Source organism: Lepisma saccharinum, chromosome 2 (genome assembly GCF_977018435.1).
Source record: "Lepisma saccharinum chromosome 2, izLepSacc3.1, whole genome shotgun sequence".
NCBI classification, from domain to species: Eukaryota; Metazoa; Arthropoda; class Insecta; order Zygentoma; family Lepismatidae; genus Lepisma; species Lepisma saccharinum.
This window is the reverse complement of record NC_139230.1, coordinates 6,274,639-6,293,994: the sequence shown is the minus strand read 5'-3', so window position 1 is coordinate 6,293,994 and position 19,356 is coordinate 6,274,639. Positions and strand designations below refer to the sequence as shown.

The 19,356-nt window shown below is 34.3% G+C and overlaps 1 protein-coding gene across 1 annotated transcript in view; it reads right to left on the bottom strand.

The window, feature by feature from the left end:
- cher (filamin A protein cher) overlaps nt 1-19,356 on the bottom strand; it is a 361,674-nt gene that overhangs the window by 174,646 nt on the left and 167,672 nt on the right. Inside the window, exons 12-15 of the mRNA XM_083116998.1 lie at nt 6,839-7,029; nt 6,517-6,624; nt 2,394-2,501; nt 1,078-1,240 (exon numbers count right to left, since the gene is read on the bottom strand). Coding sequence (XP_082973124.1) covers nt 1,078-1,240; nt 2,394-2,501; nt 6,517-6,624; nt 6,839-7,029 — 570 coding nt within the window. The remainder of the gene's footprint in view (nt 1-1,077; nt 1,241-2,393; nt 2,502-6,516; nt 6,625-6,838; nt 7,030-19,356) is intronic.

Below are 19,356 nucleotides of genomic sequence, written 5' to 3'. Positions count from 1 at the left end.
TAGTTTTGTCACTATAGGTTTCTTCTACTCTTACGGTGGGTGGCCCTCATGCTGGCAAGGGAAGTGGGGAGCGAGGATTACAGCACAGACCAACCAGACAACAGCTGTGGTGCCGAGAGTTACGACGTTGAGGGGAGGATATGCTGCTACCACCTTATTCTATAGGCTGCTGAGAGCCTCCCTGATGGCGCAGTGGTAGCGTCGTCGCCTTGTAATCAAGGGGTCCCGGGTTCGATACCCGGTGGAGGCACATAGTGGTTCGGATTCCACTATAAACTGTAGGTCCAGTCCCAATTAGCCTTACTGTGCATAAAGGGGACTTAAAACACCAAATCAATTCAATTCAATTCATATAGGCTGCTGAGTTTCTTATCGCACTGGTTTGGTTGCTTCCCCACTCCCCTTGCCAGTATGTAGGGCACCCGCCATAAGAGTAGAAAAGAAATATAGTCACAATTGATGCTTTGATATTGGAAACTATTTGCTTACTTTCTTTAATAGTATTAATTTTCTTCCTCTCCCGTATTTCCAATACATGCTCCAGGTACTGTTTTGGTAGTGTTTACTATTTCCTTCCACTTTTGTTTACATATTTATTTTGAAAGAAGTTAACTAGAATGCTCCCCTCCCCCTGCAAAATTTTCAAATACCACACTGATTTATATATGTACTCTGGAAACAAATACTTTGGTCATAAAGGCCATTCCTATAAAAGATAATTGCTAATGTCAATCTCCTTTTTGCAGTGCACCTCCATACCATTATCAACTACAGCACAAGTTTGGAACCTGCTACCAATATCTTACAATGAGAGTACATTGATTAGAAGTGTGACAACTGCCACATTCAAACAGGCACCACGCAAATGCCAAAGACACATTCTGAGAAATACACAATGACGTAAAGGGGATCACATCCAAAATCATGTCAGAAATGAAGAGGTTCTATCATGCTGTTCCATAGTTTATCTGTATCTGCAAAAATTCCATATTGATCCATTCTTAATATATTTATTATACATTTATTTAACTACGTACTCATTGCTATGAATAGCAACAAAGTATTTGAGGAACATACCTGGCCCTGCTTGTCTGCAGTCAATGTTGAAATATGTTGGAGTATTGGATTTCACACCCTTTTCAACTCCTGGTCCAAAAACGAGAACATTTGTGGCATTCGTTGGTTCAGATACAAACACTCTAAATGGACTGTTCTTTGCTGATACTCCTCCATAGTTGACCTGAAGACCAAATTTTTTTGTAAGCACAACATGCAAAAGTAAATTCTTCATAAAGAAATTGAGAAATGTTTCTATTGTAATATACTTTATTTATTCAAAGATGCAATATATAAGAATGGCACAATGCAGTCCAAGGATATGCATGGAGTTCACACTTTGGATCATGATGAAACTTGCTCAATGGGAAGGCACAGTAAAGCATGTGAAGTGCTAGGTTTTGCAACCTCTTCAAATGTAAATGGGCTTGTAGGATATGTGGAATATGGACAAGATGTGTTTATGAATAAATAGCTGAAATTTCATGTTATTCCTCTTATGACCATAACAAAAATATCTACATAAAATGAGTAAATTATGTTACAAATACATAAATGACTGCTGACTTAATGGGACAGATAATATGTGGATATACCTCTGCAATTGTTGTACAGAAAATTAACATATATTGCAATAAAAGTTATTACAGTATTGTTCTTCAAATATGTAACACAAGCGTTCTCTTGCTTTACCTTGCAGGCTGTTGTAAAGAGGGGAAACGTAATTGCTACACATTAACAAAAGGAAACCATCTCTGATCTGAAACTACATGTTTGCTTGGTAGTGTAAAGCCAAGAGTTGAGAAACATAGCTGTTTCTTGTACAATGTACACACAATAAATCCACCAACTTCACATTCTAGAGAGCTACAATTTGTGCATGCCTGGACATTGATATTCAGTATATTTCATGAGTAATCCTTTTTGTCAACATCATTAGACTCTTGAAGTGTGTGTCATTTTTAACTTCAATACTTCTATGAGAGTACATGCATGTTGCTGCATCCATCAGCACACACATGACCATCTAATCTTTCTTGATTCTGTAAAGTTCCACTGATTAACAGGAGGTCTCTAGTATTCTAGCTTTAATATTTTCCTCAGACATTTGCATTTATGTTTTCAGAGCTGTATATCACCTCAGCAAATCTAATTTTCCAACTATCTATTACCCCTAAATATGGTTGTGAAACCTAGCACTTGTCACATGTGCTACTCCTGACTGTGTCGTTCATTTGTGAAAGTTTCATCACAATCCTCCACAATAACTTAGCATTTGCCTTTTGAGAAATATACTTCTAAAATTTACAAAACAAATATTAATACAAATTTGTTACCTGAACTGTATGTTTGTTTCCCGATTTAGGCACATAACTGCAGGTGTAAGTTCCATCTCTCTTGTCATGAACTTTAAGATCTATTGGGTTGTAACTTTCATCCATAACCTGGAAAATAGATTTGATTTATAACATTTGGTTTCTTCTGAAAGGTGTTTTGATTCATTCAACAAAATATTTATTTACATGATTAGGATGATGTTCCCCTTGGATTTGAGGACGTACACTTCTCACTCAAAAGATTTACATAGTTTCACTCACATGCACACTGATATATGCATATATGGGGGAATCTATGTCTGAATATTACATCGACTCCAACCTGTTTTCTTTTAATTGTAGGAATAATATATATTACTCACACACACACAGACTTCCACTACAAAATGATTCTTTTCAAACTTTTTGAAGTTACCATGGGTGTCCGTAGGATTTTTTCTAGGGCGTGGCAAGCAAGGTATTTTTTTCCCAAGGAAGAGGGGGGGACAAGGTACATTTTCCCCCCTAATAGTGTTGCACCCTCCAAAAACATTGCTTCAATATGAATTTTTCATGTTCATGCAATAATTAACACATATTATTGTTGCTGAAATGAAATTGTGTGTGTGAAATATATAATTTTCAGTCTATTTTCATTTTCCAGGGGGAGCTGTGGCTCCTTCTTTCCCCCCTTCCAAATGTCATGGAAGTTACTACACATTTCCACATGAGGTAAGAGGCAAGGGCATGCTAAATGGGAGGAGGGGCTGATGAGGATGTAGCCTCCAAATTCATAAGTTTAAAAGAAACTGGAGAAAAAATGTGCAAGGATCTTCTAGAACTATACATATCTTCGAAAAAGTACATATTAACAAATAATTTTTAGCATTTTTGATTGTCTTTTAAATCAATGTATCAAGTATCACAATTGCTGTTATATCTGGCTATTACACAACCTTTCCTATACATGATATGAGTAGCTTTCTTTGGACTCATCAAAATACAGTGAACTCTGAAATAAGAGGTTAAAAGGGCCAAGCTTTTTCATTACATGATGGATGCGTTAGTTAATGCATCAAGTCCCATCGGCACTTTTTTCTGGATTTCGAGAATGTAGCCCACTAGTACTTCTTTGCAAGTAGCTTCCCAATTGTCCTCATGACGTTGGGCCAATGCTGAAATTTGAAGGCTCCCACCAGGAATTGAAAACTAGCACCACCAAGGGTGAGAGCACTCACCATTTGGCTATGCTGGAGCCCCAAAAGTATAGGATGTTCAACTTAAGAAAAGTTCAAGTGTTTGATGTTCAAGACAGAACAATCCCCCATGCTTGCACTCCTATAGACAAAAATCTTCTTATCCAGACACCATTCTACAAATATATGTGTGAGGTATGTGTATATATGTATCACCCTCTTTTTGTGACAATGCGGTGTTATTTATATAAACTTGTAAATGATCTGTAATTATGAAAAACAAAGGTACATTTCAAATGCATCACTTGCTTTTGCAAAGTAAGATTGCATTTGCACATAAGTGTACTGTACATCTCAAATCATAGCTACAGCAGAGCAGAGTCAATCAAAAAGATAAAGAGGATATTAAATGAGCAAAAAGATATTAAAAATGGACAAGCATAAATGTCACTGTTCCCCCATGAAAGTATTGGTGTCCTATTACATTAATATTATTGTCAATTTGCAAAGAAGTAATCTTCAAAATTCTTGCTCAGTTCTCTCATTCTATAACAATTCCTGTAAGTCACACCAAATATTGCTTAAAAACACATAGTGCATATATTTTGTTCATGGTGATATATACAAGGTACTAAGTGGTAACTAAAAGTGCAGGTGCTTATCAAAATCCAAAATAGTCAATATCGGGAAATACATGTTTGGTGTTGTGGTGAAGCAACTATGAAGGTGTATAACTAATACAGCTGCATCATTAAGAGCAAAAAATATTCTCAATAATCATAAAGATCAGTTACAAAACAATAACTCATTATGGTGTTTTTATATTTAAAGCAGCTGTGTATCATTTTTAAAACACTCCAAGCAGAGGGGAAGGCGGGTTGAATTTGGTCCAGGGGAGAGTAACATCTATTGTATTCCAGGTTCAAAAATCTATAGCCATGATTCTGCATAATTCTAAATGCACAGCCATGAAAATAGGCAGCTGGGCAGAATTGCACTGGTACCACATATGAGAAAAGTAAAGCAGGACCAAAGTTACTGGTTCCCACGCACTGTGTGGCAATGTCAACCAGGCTGCATTGCCTAGTTCGAGTACCAGACCGACCTCTCTGGTGTTAGTACAGCTGCATGGCATTCGTCTGCTTATAATGGAAGTAAATGGAGATTTCGCTGCAATGTCATGGAAGTAAATGAAGATTTCACTGCAATGTCTGATTCTTTTACATGAAGCATTTCTTTGAATGTGATAATGATATTTGGTACAGTGGTTGAGACTATATTAACAAACATTCTAGACAGTCAACCATGTCCTGTTATCGTTACACTTTCATTAATAATACGGGAGAAAAATAAGCGTGGAATTCTCTTGGTAACTAAATTTTTGTGTATGAATTAGGTTCATTATCATCATCATCATTTCTTTTCAAGATATACACACTGAAGCATTTGTATTTTTTATATTTACTGTCTCTTTTCTTCCACTTTAAAATAATCGTGGTGGTGATGATGATGATTGCATGCAACGATAAGGGGAAACCCACAAAACTTCCTTAGTGCCATCGACATGAGTGTAAGGAAACTTTCAGACCAATGGGACAAGCAACACTGGATGTTCACACTGATGTGACTAGTGACAGAGACACTTCCAGACTAAAATAGCATTCATTGCGCATGAGGGTCCAAACAGCAAACAACACGTTCATATGGAGTATTCGCGTGCTACTTCTTACTTCGGTCGGAAAGCTCCTTAAAGGAAGGGTGCTCAGACCGAAGCGATGTGCCACAGGGGGAGTTCCCAACTAAGTGACAAGCGATATGGTGCCTTCAGTCTATTAGCAAACATTTGCTGCTAATTGTGCAAACAACAGATCTAGGCGACACGATAAACCGCACGTTACAACAACAGACCTAGGTGACACAATAAGCCATACATGTTGCTTTGTAGATTGTGTGTCGCTCAAACTGGGCCATTTCCTCAATAACTTGCAACATGTTGCCGTGGTTTGTTGTTCACGCATGCACGATGCAATGAGTGTATTGCTTTAGGGAGATTGCGCACCAAAGCGACAAGTGGCACATGACACTTATCGCTTGAGGATTTCACCAACCAAACGCTGGCCTGTTCTGCCCATCATGCCACTACGATGTGAAATGTTGCTCTTGATTGGCTTGTTTCCAAGCAACATGTGTCACGTGTTGCTTTGGTATTAAAGTTGCCTTTGACTGAAGGGCCTGTGTCGCTTTGGTGTGAAATCCCCGTATCGTTTGTCACGTGTCACTTTGGTCTAAAATCTCCTTGAGGAAATGGTGCAGTCAGAGCTTGTGTCCCTATGGTTCGAAAGGCTGCATTGGTTGATTACCGACTGCTCGCTTCCAAGCGACACTTGTGGTTTGTCGGCTCGGTATGAAATATATCTCAGGATACTATTTATATTCTAATAACATAGAAAACATAACAAAAAATAACTCTAGTACACAATCCAACACCTGACATCCGGAATTACATCGCCATGTTTCTTCTTGTGTTACGCATGCTATTTATTTATTAATTTTATTTTACTTTTCTTTCCAAATTAATGCCATTTCATTACTGCAAATCACTCCACAAATATAACTGTTTCCATCAATTTACATACTGCCTTTCAAGACAAACAAATCTACACATTATATTTCAAAAACTAACTAAGCCGCATTACTTTCATAAGAAAATTAGCAGCCTTACTGATCGCACTGCCATCTATGTTGTCATCCATCTCGGGAACCAGTTTCTTGGGTAGTTTTCCACACTACGTTATTCAAGGCGCTGTACTTTCGAGATCAGAATTCTAGCACGCCATCTTAAATTTCTACTTCCTTACATATAATCTAACTTTAAAATTTATGATGACCAGTTTCCGATTCGTGAATAAAATTAGTAAATTAAAATTAAAATAAATTGAAATTTTTACCTGCATATCTAAAGGAGCAGAACCAGCTCTTCTTGTATCTACTGTAAACTCTGCAGGCTTTCCTTTAGACAAACCATTCCTTTCTACTCCTGGCCCATAACATTCAACCTAGTGAAAATAAAGGTGGCAAATTTCAAAAATTAATTTGAACTGGACCAATAGTACATGTAATGTGTTATCAAAAATCATTGAAATTGTAGTTCCTTCATACTTATTTTGTTATTTTGAATACTACCACATTGTATTACTGTTACTAAAAAATTCAATTTGCACAAGAAAATCGTCAAAAGTGGTATGAGAAAATAGAAAATAAACACTTTACCTTTTCAGGGTAATAGTCAGTTTTGGGAAGTACTTGTGAAATATATGGTGATTTTGGAATATCTTCATTGTTGCATAAAATGTGAACAGCATATTCGCCTGGAGCTGTCGGGTAATATCGCACATCTGCAGATCCATCACCATTGTCATGGCAATCAATCTTGGCTTGTGATGGGCCCTCAATGCTGAAACCTAATTAAGAAAAGTACAACCTTTTAATTCAGGTTATAATTCCACTAAATATGAAACACTTTAATTTTGTTAGTGAATGTACTAAGGAAATGTAATGTATTAAAGATACACAGAAGCTGAAATAAAAACTAGAGAGAATCATTTCTACTTTTACAACATGAAGAAAAGAAATATAAATTCCTTGAACATGAATCCATACTCCAATAAACTGAAAAATCATACAAAAGTGCAAATCAATTATGAAAAATGCACAGACATCTATAAAACAAGGAAGAGTTAAGAAGACTACAGAGTAGCATTGCCATACTAAATGATCATGAACTGTCAAGCATTACATAATGTGAATTTCTAATGCCAACAGAGATATATTAAATTAATGTTCAGGCCCTACAATAATGTGTTAACACCAAATTTTACTGTTCATAATGTGCATAAACAGATTTATTCACAAGCTGAAAACAAAAATATATTAATTATATCTCATCTGTTATATTCGTATTTGATAAAAATTATTAAATGCATGTTGGGATCATAAAATGAAACATTATTTCAATTATTATTGTTTATTCTGTGAATAAGTAGTATATTAACACATCTAGTGCAGACCTTAGTATAAAACAAAACAGTTACATGATATTCTAGGACAAATTAACCTAGGAGAATACATTTTGTGTATTTAAGAATAAATTTGAAAAATCAACTTTGAACTATATATTAAATGACAAAAATTGAAATGAAATTTTCATTGATTCATTTTATGTTCGAAACAAGTAAAATCAGTTAACATGGAACTATTTTTAAACAACCTTTTACTGTATAACAGCAATTATGTGTCAAGAGACTGATAAATAAATTAGAAACCAAACAGCTTTCATGGTGATTGGTGTTAAGGTTGGAGGGTTACATTTATTTTACATGTAGGCCAATTCAGAGTGTCTAGAAAAAGTGTCTTTGGATGGGGGCAGTCTACCACTGTTACCAATGGGGAGGGAGGAAGAATAATGCTAAGAAAAATTTCAATAAATGTAATTGTGTGGATTTTGTGTGTATGATATGTGACACAAAAGTTTATTTTAATTCCCAGCAAGAACTACAATTTTAATTGTTGAACAAAAATTGGAGTTCTCTTCTTTTCTTTTGCAAATCTCTCTACAATGAATCAAGCCCTTCTCAAATCTTCGACGAATGTTCATGTGCAATCCATCTAGCCTATCCTCAGTCATTGTTGACCACAACCATATCTTCAGTCTCCATAAAAAAAACAACTAAACAACCTTTCCACTCTACAAGTTGTACCAAGGAGAGCTTGCAATTTCTATTGCCCCCTGCCACTGCAGGATATAAAGGGTGTGCATGTTGCAGCAAGTCAAAGGTGATTTGTTGTCTTCCTTGGTCTTCGTCGTCCAATATTCAAACCAGTATTCAACTTGGGAAACAATTATCAATGCCATGCACATTAGATAGAATGTTAATCATGTGTTGGCAGCTTTATATTCTTCTGAAAACTGGTCTCCCGATGGTGTTGGAGTCTACTACGTCATTGTCTTGTAATCAAGGGGTCCTGGGTTCAATACCTGGTGGAGGCACACACTAGTTCAGATCCCACTTTCAACTCCAGTCCCAATTAGCCTTACTGTGCATGAAGTGGACTTAAAACAACATGTGTGCCTAATCTACAACATATGAGCATGTCTTCTGAAAACCATGGGTCAGACTAGAAGGGAGTGAATCCACATACAGTACAAAAACAGGCACTAATATTCTTCAGGACTCTCTGTTAGAGAACATGCTCTGTGTGCAAGTCGAACTGCATGACTTCATTTCTGACCCGACATTGAATGCGATCCTCTTTATGCCCTTATATATTTCTCTAAATATGTCCTTAGCATCTGCGTGGTGCCTATTTGACAGTCAGATATTTTATGTGGCAGTTGACACACTGCTACTCAACAGACTCCCCTTGTAAGATAGTGCGACAGGTTCCAAACTTGTGCTATACTTGTTAATAAATGGGAGACACTCCAAAGAGGAAGGGAACAATAGCACAGTGCAGTAGAAGGGTGGACTGCCAGGTCAGAAAATCAGCCATTGTTCTTCCCATTAACTGCTCCATTTCCATGGTTTTTGAAACATGAAACATGAATACTGTTGTATTTGACTGACATGGTTTCATGGAATGGAGGAACAACTGGGACCTGTCTTCTGCAGAGAATACTCTCCTGAAAGAAATTGAAAACCTCTTTTTACAGTTCCGAATTTATGAAACTGCATTCAGGTCATTGACTACCAAATTCAGACTGTGGCTAGCCTTCAGTAATTTATTCTGACCAATCCTGCAGACACCTCCATCCTTTTCCTGCTATTGTGGAGCATCCATCATATCACTGACACACATATTTTTGCATTTCAAATCCACTGGGCCTAAGGAGGTTTGACTTCTTTTATAATTTCTTCTCTTATCAGCTGTCCATACAATGATATAATTTAATATGATAATTTATATCAGTTTCTAATTAATATAATATTAATTTATTGATAATATTAATTATATAATAATCATGTAACTAAAATTAATTTATATTGATAAAATTATGGTGGCCGCGGTGGCTCAGTCGGTAACACATCTGACTGCCATGCTCTAGGTCCCGGGTTCGATCCCCCGGCCGGTTCAAATCCGGGAACTTTTCTAACGTTGGAAGCGGCCCCGGCGCCCACCCAGCATCAAATAACATGGGTACCTGGGGGAAACCCTGGGGGGGGTAAAATCGGTCAGGGGCGTGATGCTGATCACGTCACCCCCACTCACAACCGGATCAAGAAAGTGTGGGGCGTTACCCCCACACCCCCTATACGCCTTCATGGCGTAGTGCTATGCACAGGGGAGCACTTTACCTTTTTACTTTTTTGATAAAATTATAATAATTTCATTTTGAAGAAGTATACATGGAGTTTCTCCTCCCAGTTTCAAAATGCTGATGGAAAGTGCAGTGAAAGTGAAGTAAGACTTGAAACATGTCACTTTCCACCTTATTTGCTACCAAAGATTTAAATCATGCGTGCCACAAACAAACCACTACTGCTGACATAATTGAATACAGTTTCTCTTGATTTACCACTATTGTAGCATATGTGACAGTGTTGATTTGTTAAAAAACAGTCAAGTAATTTTCTTTCACAGAGATCCAAAAGTACCTATGCATGTTGTATTGTGAACCTTTTCTACTCTGATTGAACATAATTCAGTCCTGTTTCATTGAACTGGTTGGTTGATTTAGTTTATTTTGCTTTTCTGCCACTTTTGGCTAATCACGAAGATGAGGATGGGTGTGATGGGATGAAATTAATGAAAGGACACTGACAAAAACACCCATGCCCAGGCTGGAATTTGAACCTGGGACCCCTGGCATCATAGAATGATGTGCTAACCACTCTGCCATGGAAGTCAGCCTTTTCAATTCAGTCTTTGTGCTTAACAAAACCACCAGTCATTAATGATCCCTGAACACCACGATGCACTGGAAGGTGGAACATAACGCACACAAATGACAGATAGCAACCCTTTGTAGTTGGATGCAAGGCATTCTCAATCATCCTGTCAGTGAGATATTTGTGGCTTTAATCAGCATTTCTGTCCAACAAGGAATCCATGAAGGATGGTGACATATGTCTCCCTCTACAGCATGAGGATTAAATATACTTGAGGGACCTAACAGTGAATAACTTACATGAGAATGCTCTTCACTTGCACTAGACAAAGATGGTGCATTGGACTCGGGACTCACTCGTGGCAGTCTGGAGTTGTCAGACAGTTTTGGTTTCTTAAAGAAACGTCTAATATCCATTGACAAACATGTCAAATTCATATATGCAAAACAAGCACTCCTAGCAAAAAAAATTTGGACAACTCATTCTCATTTCCTGGGTGGGGATATGCTCATGCTGCTACACCAAAGCAGTCATTAAATGTGCAATGTTATGGTTGTTGGTATGGGTGACAATCGTGAAATTTTAGTTGTGGATGGAAGAGCAGCAATTGTTGATCCTAATGTTAAAGATGGTAAACGTTTCCCTCATATGTAGCAGCTGAGAATGCATATCAGATTGGAGGACTGGCAGATTCCTACAGGATGAGCAGGGAGGGAATTAGTGTGAATGTGCAAGTTGAGGGAGGGTATCAGGATTGGGTAGGTTTTACACTCAGTCCATTGCATCTATGGAGTGTGGGTGTACCTTTGACAAATTATTTTTGGGGTTAGGACAACAACAAAATACAAATCCTAGGTTTGTCTGGAAAGATATCCCCAGTGTCATGATCACTGTGGAAGATAAGGATGGAATGGAGCGATTTTCATGCAGTAGGGACGGTACTGGGTGACCAATAGATGAGGTTCTTTTATTATTATTATTATTATTATTATTATTTATTTATTTATTTTGCTAGGGTGTCAAATTTGGTGATTTGTTTGTTGACAAGGATAGAGTGGTACGAGTTCCATGAAGATCTGTGTTGTAGTTTTGCTAGGATGTGGGCATGTGTGTTGAGGCACTCTCCTTTTGAGGGCTAGGAAAAAATGGGATTGTGTGATTGTGTGTGTGTGTGTGTGTGTGTGTGTGTGTGTGTGTGTGTGTGTGCATGTTATGAACAAAATTTATTATTGTGGAAATTTTATTTGGTAAAGATAATCCTGATTTTTTTAAAATGGAAAATATTGAGGCATTATCATCAGGATGGTTGTCTTTAATTTTACCCCTGATAGCACCACAACAGAAACAAAATCATATGAAGAAGTTTAGTAGATTTCAAAAATATATACAAAAAAAAACACAACTTTTCTTTCATATTCTATTGGTTATTCAACATCACTTCTCTACTTATTGGGTTAACTGCAACAATGAAGATAAGAAATAAACTGATGAAATGGATTATGGTACAAATAAAATGATACATCCATGCCTTAGCCAGGGTTCAAACCCAAGCTCTTTAGCTTTGAATGTTATGCTGAAACTGCCACAATGACTGGCATGGAAAAAATGCATGAACCTCATTCTTCTACCACAAAAAAATAATGTTCTTTTTTCATCAATGAATATATTTAAATCCTCTTTTGCAAAAGGACCCAAGTCTCACAAGTACGCTAAGTAACAGATACAATTGAACTAAAACAAATTGTAAATTGCCAGGACTATATTACAGTCAGTATTATAATATCTCATGCTCACAAAACTACATGAAGTTGATTATAAAGTGTAATATAAAAGGGGACACTACAAAAATACATAATATACAGCTAAATGGTAGAAAATAAAGGCTAAGAGGCATTCCTTGTGATAAAATAGTTTCAAGTAGGAAAGTTGAGGAGGGCACGATGCAATACAACGAGAATAGAATCTTAAAGAAAGTAATATTGTAAGGACATTAAAGAATATGTAAGTGTAAAATAATTTGTGTAGTAACGTGTGCATTTCAATTTAATATTATAAACAAATTCATCATGTATTCCAGTCAACATGAAAAAATAAATCCTACCTGAAGCATATGGAATATACATAGCATGAAGTAAATTGCATTGAAGGTAAAAATACATTATATACAGTACCAAACACCTGATATGAACATGCATGTAAAAACTTATACACACTACATAGCAGAGAAATTTAGAGAACTGACAAGATAAATACTGTAAAACATTTTTTAAATTTCTTTTATATTCTGTTATAAAGAATACAATAAAAGAAAAATATTAAACAATAAAAAAAATTGTTTACAAGTTTTCATACTACATCCAATAAATTAAATCCTAATTAAAAATTAATTTAATTTTTATTATAGAAATTAATATTTTCCAACAAAATTATGGAAATTCACATAATTAGTTCCAATTAATAAGAAACAAATATTCTTCACAAAATCCGGTTTTATCAGATGCCAAGAATAGAAACTAATATTAATTTTTATTTTTATCTCACAATGTGTTATTTATTCCTGTTTAATGGTTATATATCTTTATTGTGAAGAATGTCATTAGCCAGCATTGTAAAGAAAAACAGAAGAATTAGTATGAGAAGAGCTTGTTTATGAACTTTGTTAATGAGCTATAACACTAACCAGAATAATCTAAAAGGCTGCATTTGCCTAGTACCAATCTGATTGATGACTGTTTAAATGTATGTACGGAACTTATATTATACAGCTGCTGTTCTCATTGAAACTGTAATCAAATTTTATTTCCAGCATTGAAATAACACACATATAATTTAGATAGTACATAATGCAGAATGTTGTTACTGAGAGTTTTAACAGTGAAAGGGATGTTTTCTAATCAAATCTTTAGAGAGATTCAATGATAACTGCAGATAATTAACATTGCCACAAATATAGAGAAATAATTTATGCTGACAAAAAGGCAAAATGAAAACAGCAAAGAGATGTAGCAAACACAGGGTATTTATATTGATATCCTTAGCACTATCCCAGATAGCATGTAAGTTAACTGCAAGTTAAATCGACATTTGATTTAACTTGCAATTAACTTACATGCTACCTGGGATGTCTCTCGTCTTAAAACAGAAACTAGTTTTGGACTGTTTCCACATCATTTTCATTCTTGAATCAACATATGCAAATAATGTAAAACTGAAAACTAAACTGAGAGCAAGTCTCAAGATCTATTTTGAAAAAACTTTTACAGTGACTCAGTGTAAGTGTCACTCAGTTTACTCTCAAACTAAATATGTGATACTTTTAACTAAATAATTTCATAATTATGTGTCCTATTTACAAATTTCATTGTAATTTACATACATAGGGTCATTAAATATTAGGAAGTAACATATTCTTCAATTCATTTTCAAAATCTTAAATTTCATCCAATGACTGATGTTTTTTCTTGTGTTTTTATAATCTTTTCTACTAAATATGTCATCATGTCATTTGCCTGTTTCATTTTTATAAAATTTGTTTCCTTCCTTGTTTCCCCTCAACTTATTTTCCCTAATTATATCATTTTTTTTTCAATGTTTGCCTTCTATTTTGAATCATAGAAAAACAATTTAAACAACTTTCAAAATTTGAATATGAATTATGGTAAAATTTACATGAAGGCAGGCAATGCATGCATGAATGAATTAATTAAAAACAAATGTAATGAGATCATTGATTTAATAGGAACAATTAATCACTAGCAATAGTAAATGTAAACATATGAAATTGAATAATTTTCTCATCTGAAAGTAAATTTTGACAATATGTTAAAACATCTACATCAAAGCCATACAAATACCCTGTGAATACAATACAGTAAAGAAATGAAAAATCCAAGCTTTTCTATTTACATTTCAAAATAGATTTCTCTAACATTGGCACACATTATTGTATCAATTTGCATGTGTCATAAAACTGAATATAGAGAAGAAAGAATTTTATTGCATTTCAAATACGCAAGAGTATGCAATTATTATTTTAAAATTTGTTGCTTTATTGTGTTGGAAGCTTTTATTTCCAAATACCTCTGAAAAAATATACATTTGCAGATAAATAAATTTCTCTCTTATCATCAAAGCAATAATCTTGACTCATTGTCAAAGTTGTGTTATACAGTAAAACAATTTATTATTCACTTCAGTATAAATTTTAGACAAACTTTATAAACATTAACTATCCTCATACTGCTGTATAGATCTATTCTCCAATATAGTTATTTTAAAGTTATTTTGTTAAACAAGTAAAAACAACAAGAAAAAGAACTTTTCCAAGAGTTGTATGTGTGTATATGAATTGTAAATAATATATTAAAGTAATTTTCAGGTCTTAATTTTGAAAACAATTTCTTGATAATTCTCTCCAAGGATTTTGTTACCCTATTTTATCTCACTATTTGGTTTGATTTTGTATTTTAAAGTGAAAATGCAATGTTTTCTCAAATGTGTCAATTATTGCAGTTGAGAAAAACAATTCCTTGCAATTTTTTACCTTTCTATTTATGCTAGTTTCCCCTAATAGATTCATTTGTTAGGAAGGGCTTATGAAAATATTCTATGTAAGCATTTCAGATTGAAGTAAAGTTTTATGATTAGTATTTTCTACAATTAAAATGACATTTTATAGATATTTTGTATCATAATGTAGCAATTATCAGTTCAAGCAAGCACAATAAAATTAATATGAAAATAAATACATAGATTAAAAGCACCAACATATGATTTTATACTTATCTATTTGTACAATATTTCTCGTTGCATGTGCTTTATATGAACATTTTGGAATGTTATCTGCTTGAGATAACCCATTAGCCATTATCCATAAACATAGATGTAAAAGAATGGACACATATATGCTTGAAATGTAATTATTGCAAGGCATGATTTTTTAACTACATTTATGAACAAGGACTGATACACATATGTTATAACATTTAGAAGATAGTAGAATATACTATATTACTGTAATAATAAAAACAAGTAAAAGGTGACTGTTGTAATTGTTGTTATCCACCCATGAATTCTTAGAACAACATTTGTGCACTGGATATATGTATTTGTGCATCATTTCTGGATATAAAATAATTTTCTGTATTTTTTCACATGTAAAAAATATTGCCTCATAACAATAGTAGAGCCTCAAGATAGTATCTGGTCATCCTCTCCTTTCATTAATATAATTACAGAAAGGTCTACATTTAGAATTTCATAATAGTTCTCATTTTCTTATAGTTCCACCAAGGTAACAGTCATGCAACTTGATAAAATAAGCATGCCAACATCTGAATAAGCATACAAATGTACTTTTTTATTCCTGAAGCAGACAATGCATGTGTCTAAGAATAAGAATGAAGATTAAAAGTGACACTTACATCATTTGTACTCACTTTTCACTCCTCCTCCTCACAGCAGCACAAAAATAATAAGACACAATAACCAGCTGACAATTAATTAAATTGCTTCTATTGTTCCTCAAATTTGTCTTCCAAAATAAATATATTTTAAAGTATCCTAACTCATTAAATACTTATAACTAAGATAATTTTTGAAAGCAAAATACATCCTGCGCATCATAAATAATAAAGTAAAGGGTAACAAAGAAGTTAGAAAACATCCCTGTTGGGGTAAAATAAAAACTAGCAAATGAAATTTGATCATTGCTGCTTTCAACTTGTGACTGGAAATTTTGCATGTGTTTCATTATTTGTCAGTTGTAGTATTAATTCATATATTATAATTTTATAGATGAATTTCTTAAAGCAACTCAACCTATAAAAAAGTTGCCTGAGTAAAGGGAGAAATACAGCAATTCAAATGTTGGAATACAATGATAATTCTAAACTCTGTTCAGCAGCTTAAATATATTTATGACACATTGATGGCATTAATATAAATAATGTTTATCTAGAATGAATGTGTGTTTTTGTAACATAAATTTAAATGTTAATTTGCTAAATATATAGCACTTGTTCGATATGAAATTTGAACCAACATGCAGTCACTCAAGATGTGTTATTTCAGTCATTTTCAAAGAATTATATCAGTAGCATATTCTTAAAATTTGATGTGGTTTACTGCAACAATCCTTATTTATTGTTTATATTTATTATGTATTAATTAGACATAATGAAAATAAAACCCCATGCAAGTAAAGCAAAAAAAACAAGTCAGGCAAATTTTCTGGCAATTTCTATATATGTGAATAAAGTTGGTTTACCGACAGTAAACCAAATAACAAGGGAGAATATGCCACTGAATTATATACAGGTTATCTCATCTAACATTGCGACCTGAAATATTTTGAGAACAACAACAAATATTGAAAAACTGCTTTCGCAGATATATAAGTATGAGAGGGGCTCATGAAATTAGTGGACACAATACGTTCAACTACATAATGAAGTACGATTTTCAACACAAACTTAGGTTTTTTTAAATGCAAACCCCATTTTATTTTCAGATCATTTGAAAGTATGGAAAAAATCATTAAGAATGGCGTTTGTTACATTGTAATACGTCAAGTGGTTCTCAAGTAAATGTAACCTGAAGAACGTTTGAAACAAACATTCTCACAAGTTGATTCATGTGTAGTAACATGCATATCCCCCTTTTGATGCCATTCGTGTATCATAACAAACATGTTACTCTTCTGCATACTATGCAGTTGTGCTTAGGAAAGTTGTTACTTTCCCAACAACTGCGGGTTGTACATAAGTAAACTCTGACAAATTATCTAAAAGGTTCTGATACATCTTTGAGTTATCAAATAAGGGTTTATTAAAAAGTATAAATTTAAAACATTCCGCCATCAGTTACATACATAAATGTTAGTACATTAACATCTTTCTAATTTTTAGTTGGCGTTCATTTATTTACGTCATAATTTTTAGTACATTGGAACAATCAACTCTTCTCGTTTGGTCATGACAAATCTTGAAGTTTTCAACTTTGAAACTTTGCAGCTTATACATTTTTCCTTCAAATTGATTTATCAAATAAAGCAAGGGCGTAACAAAGTACACTGATTAACCAGACGTTTGTGAAAGTGTACGCACGTCAGAACGGTTGCTGAGAAAATAGTATTTTCAGACTCTGAAAAGGCAGGGATGATACTTATCTATGGCGAGTGTAGGAAAAATGCTGCACATGCGTGCAGCCTGTATGCGTGATGAAATTTGCGCTCAGCTCTGCTGACCGCCATAGTGAGGGATGCACCTTTACACTCAACTTCAGGTTACATTTACTTCAGAACTACTTGACGTATGACAATGTAACAAATGCCATTCTTAATGATTTTTTCCATACTTTCAAGTGAGCTGAAAATAAAATGGGGTTTGCATTTAAAAAAAACTAAGTTTGTGTTGAAAATCGTACTTCATTACGTAGTTGAACGTATTGTGTCCACTAATTTCATGAGCCCCTCTCATACTTATATATCTGCGAAAGCAGTTTTTCAATATTTGTTGTTGTTCACGAAATATTTCAGGTTGCAATGTTACATGAGACACCCTGTATAAAAAAAGTAAAAGGATTAAGCATGTTGTCTTATGTAGCACTTTCTGGTTTTTATAACAATTTTTCCCTACATTATCTGTATTTATTAGTTTATTATGTGTAAGACATGTATTTTAAAAGTCATTTTCTGGAAGGTAACTCGAAGTTTAAAAGTGATTGTGAACTTTCTTGCCATGTTTGTTGCATTTTGGCACTAAGACAATTTCAGATATTAATTTTAATCTCTATTCTTTGAAAAGTTAAAAAATATTCACAAAAGTGCCATGCTACTCACACATATTACGGTGTTAAGAAAGGGATCCATGTACTGCGGTGTTAATTTTGTTGAAATAACTAATATAATGAACTGAAATTAAAGGCAATTAAATATATATCCTAGTCATATAAGCTAACATCCTAATCATATAAGCTAACATTTATGAACACACATTTGCATCCTAAATATAATATATATGACAGACATAGATATAGGCTGAAAAAGTAAAATTTACCATTTGTTACAGAATGCTGTTGAAAAATATTTGAAACACTTAAGGTTTCTATGACAACGCAGAACCTGTAATAAATGTCACTTGTCAGCTTGTGATAAACAATGCCAGAGAAGGGTACTGGAAAACTTCACCATTTCTAGCATGCCTTTATTACTCAGGTGCCTGGATTATGGCTTTGCAATGAAAATATATGTTACTTCACCAGAATCAAATAGATAAAAAGGATAAAGCATGTGAACAAGGTCAGAACTTCCTATATTGATTTGCAAGGTGCCATAGAAGTGAGTGGAGAGGTAGGAGGTATAATAGTCACTTAAATTTACCACTCAGGTACAAAATACAATATTTATTAAGTTTTCTTGTCTGTTAGGAAATGGGGCAGTGAAGATAGCAACCTGATCAACTGGAGGATATCCATCCCCTTCCACCTCTAATCATCATCATTGTTGTTGTGTTGTTAATGAAACTGAAGCCTCCCCAGTAGTCTTTGCACTGTAATCAAGAGATCCTGGGTTTGACACCAAGTGGAGGCATATAGTGGTTCAGATCCCACTTTAAACTGTAGGTCCAGTCCCGATTAGCCTATCTGTGCATAAAGTGGGCTTAAAACAAAAACTCAAACAAAATAATCTCATAATGTAACTAAACTGTGTGTCCGAGATGACCAATAACAAGCACTGTATTTTCTTTATGAAGTTAATATCCTTTCTGAGAGAAATTCGGCAGTTTCATTTTGATTGTATCGCTACCATAGTGGAGGAATCTTAAAATGTCCAGAATACAATTCCTAAAAGTACAGTGACTTATGTACTATGAAATATCAAGTGCATTAACAAGGGGGATA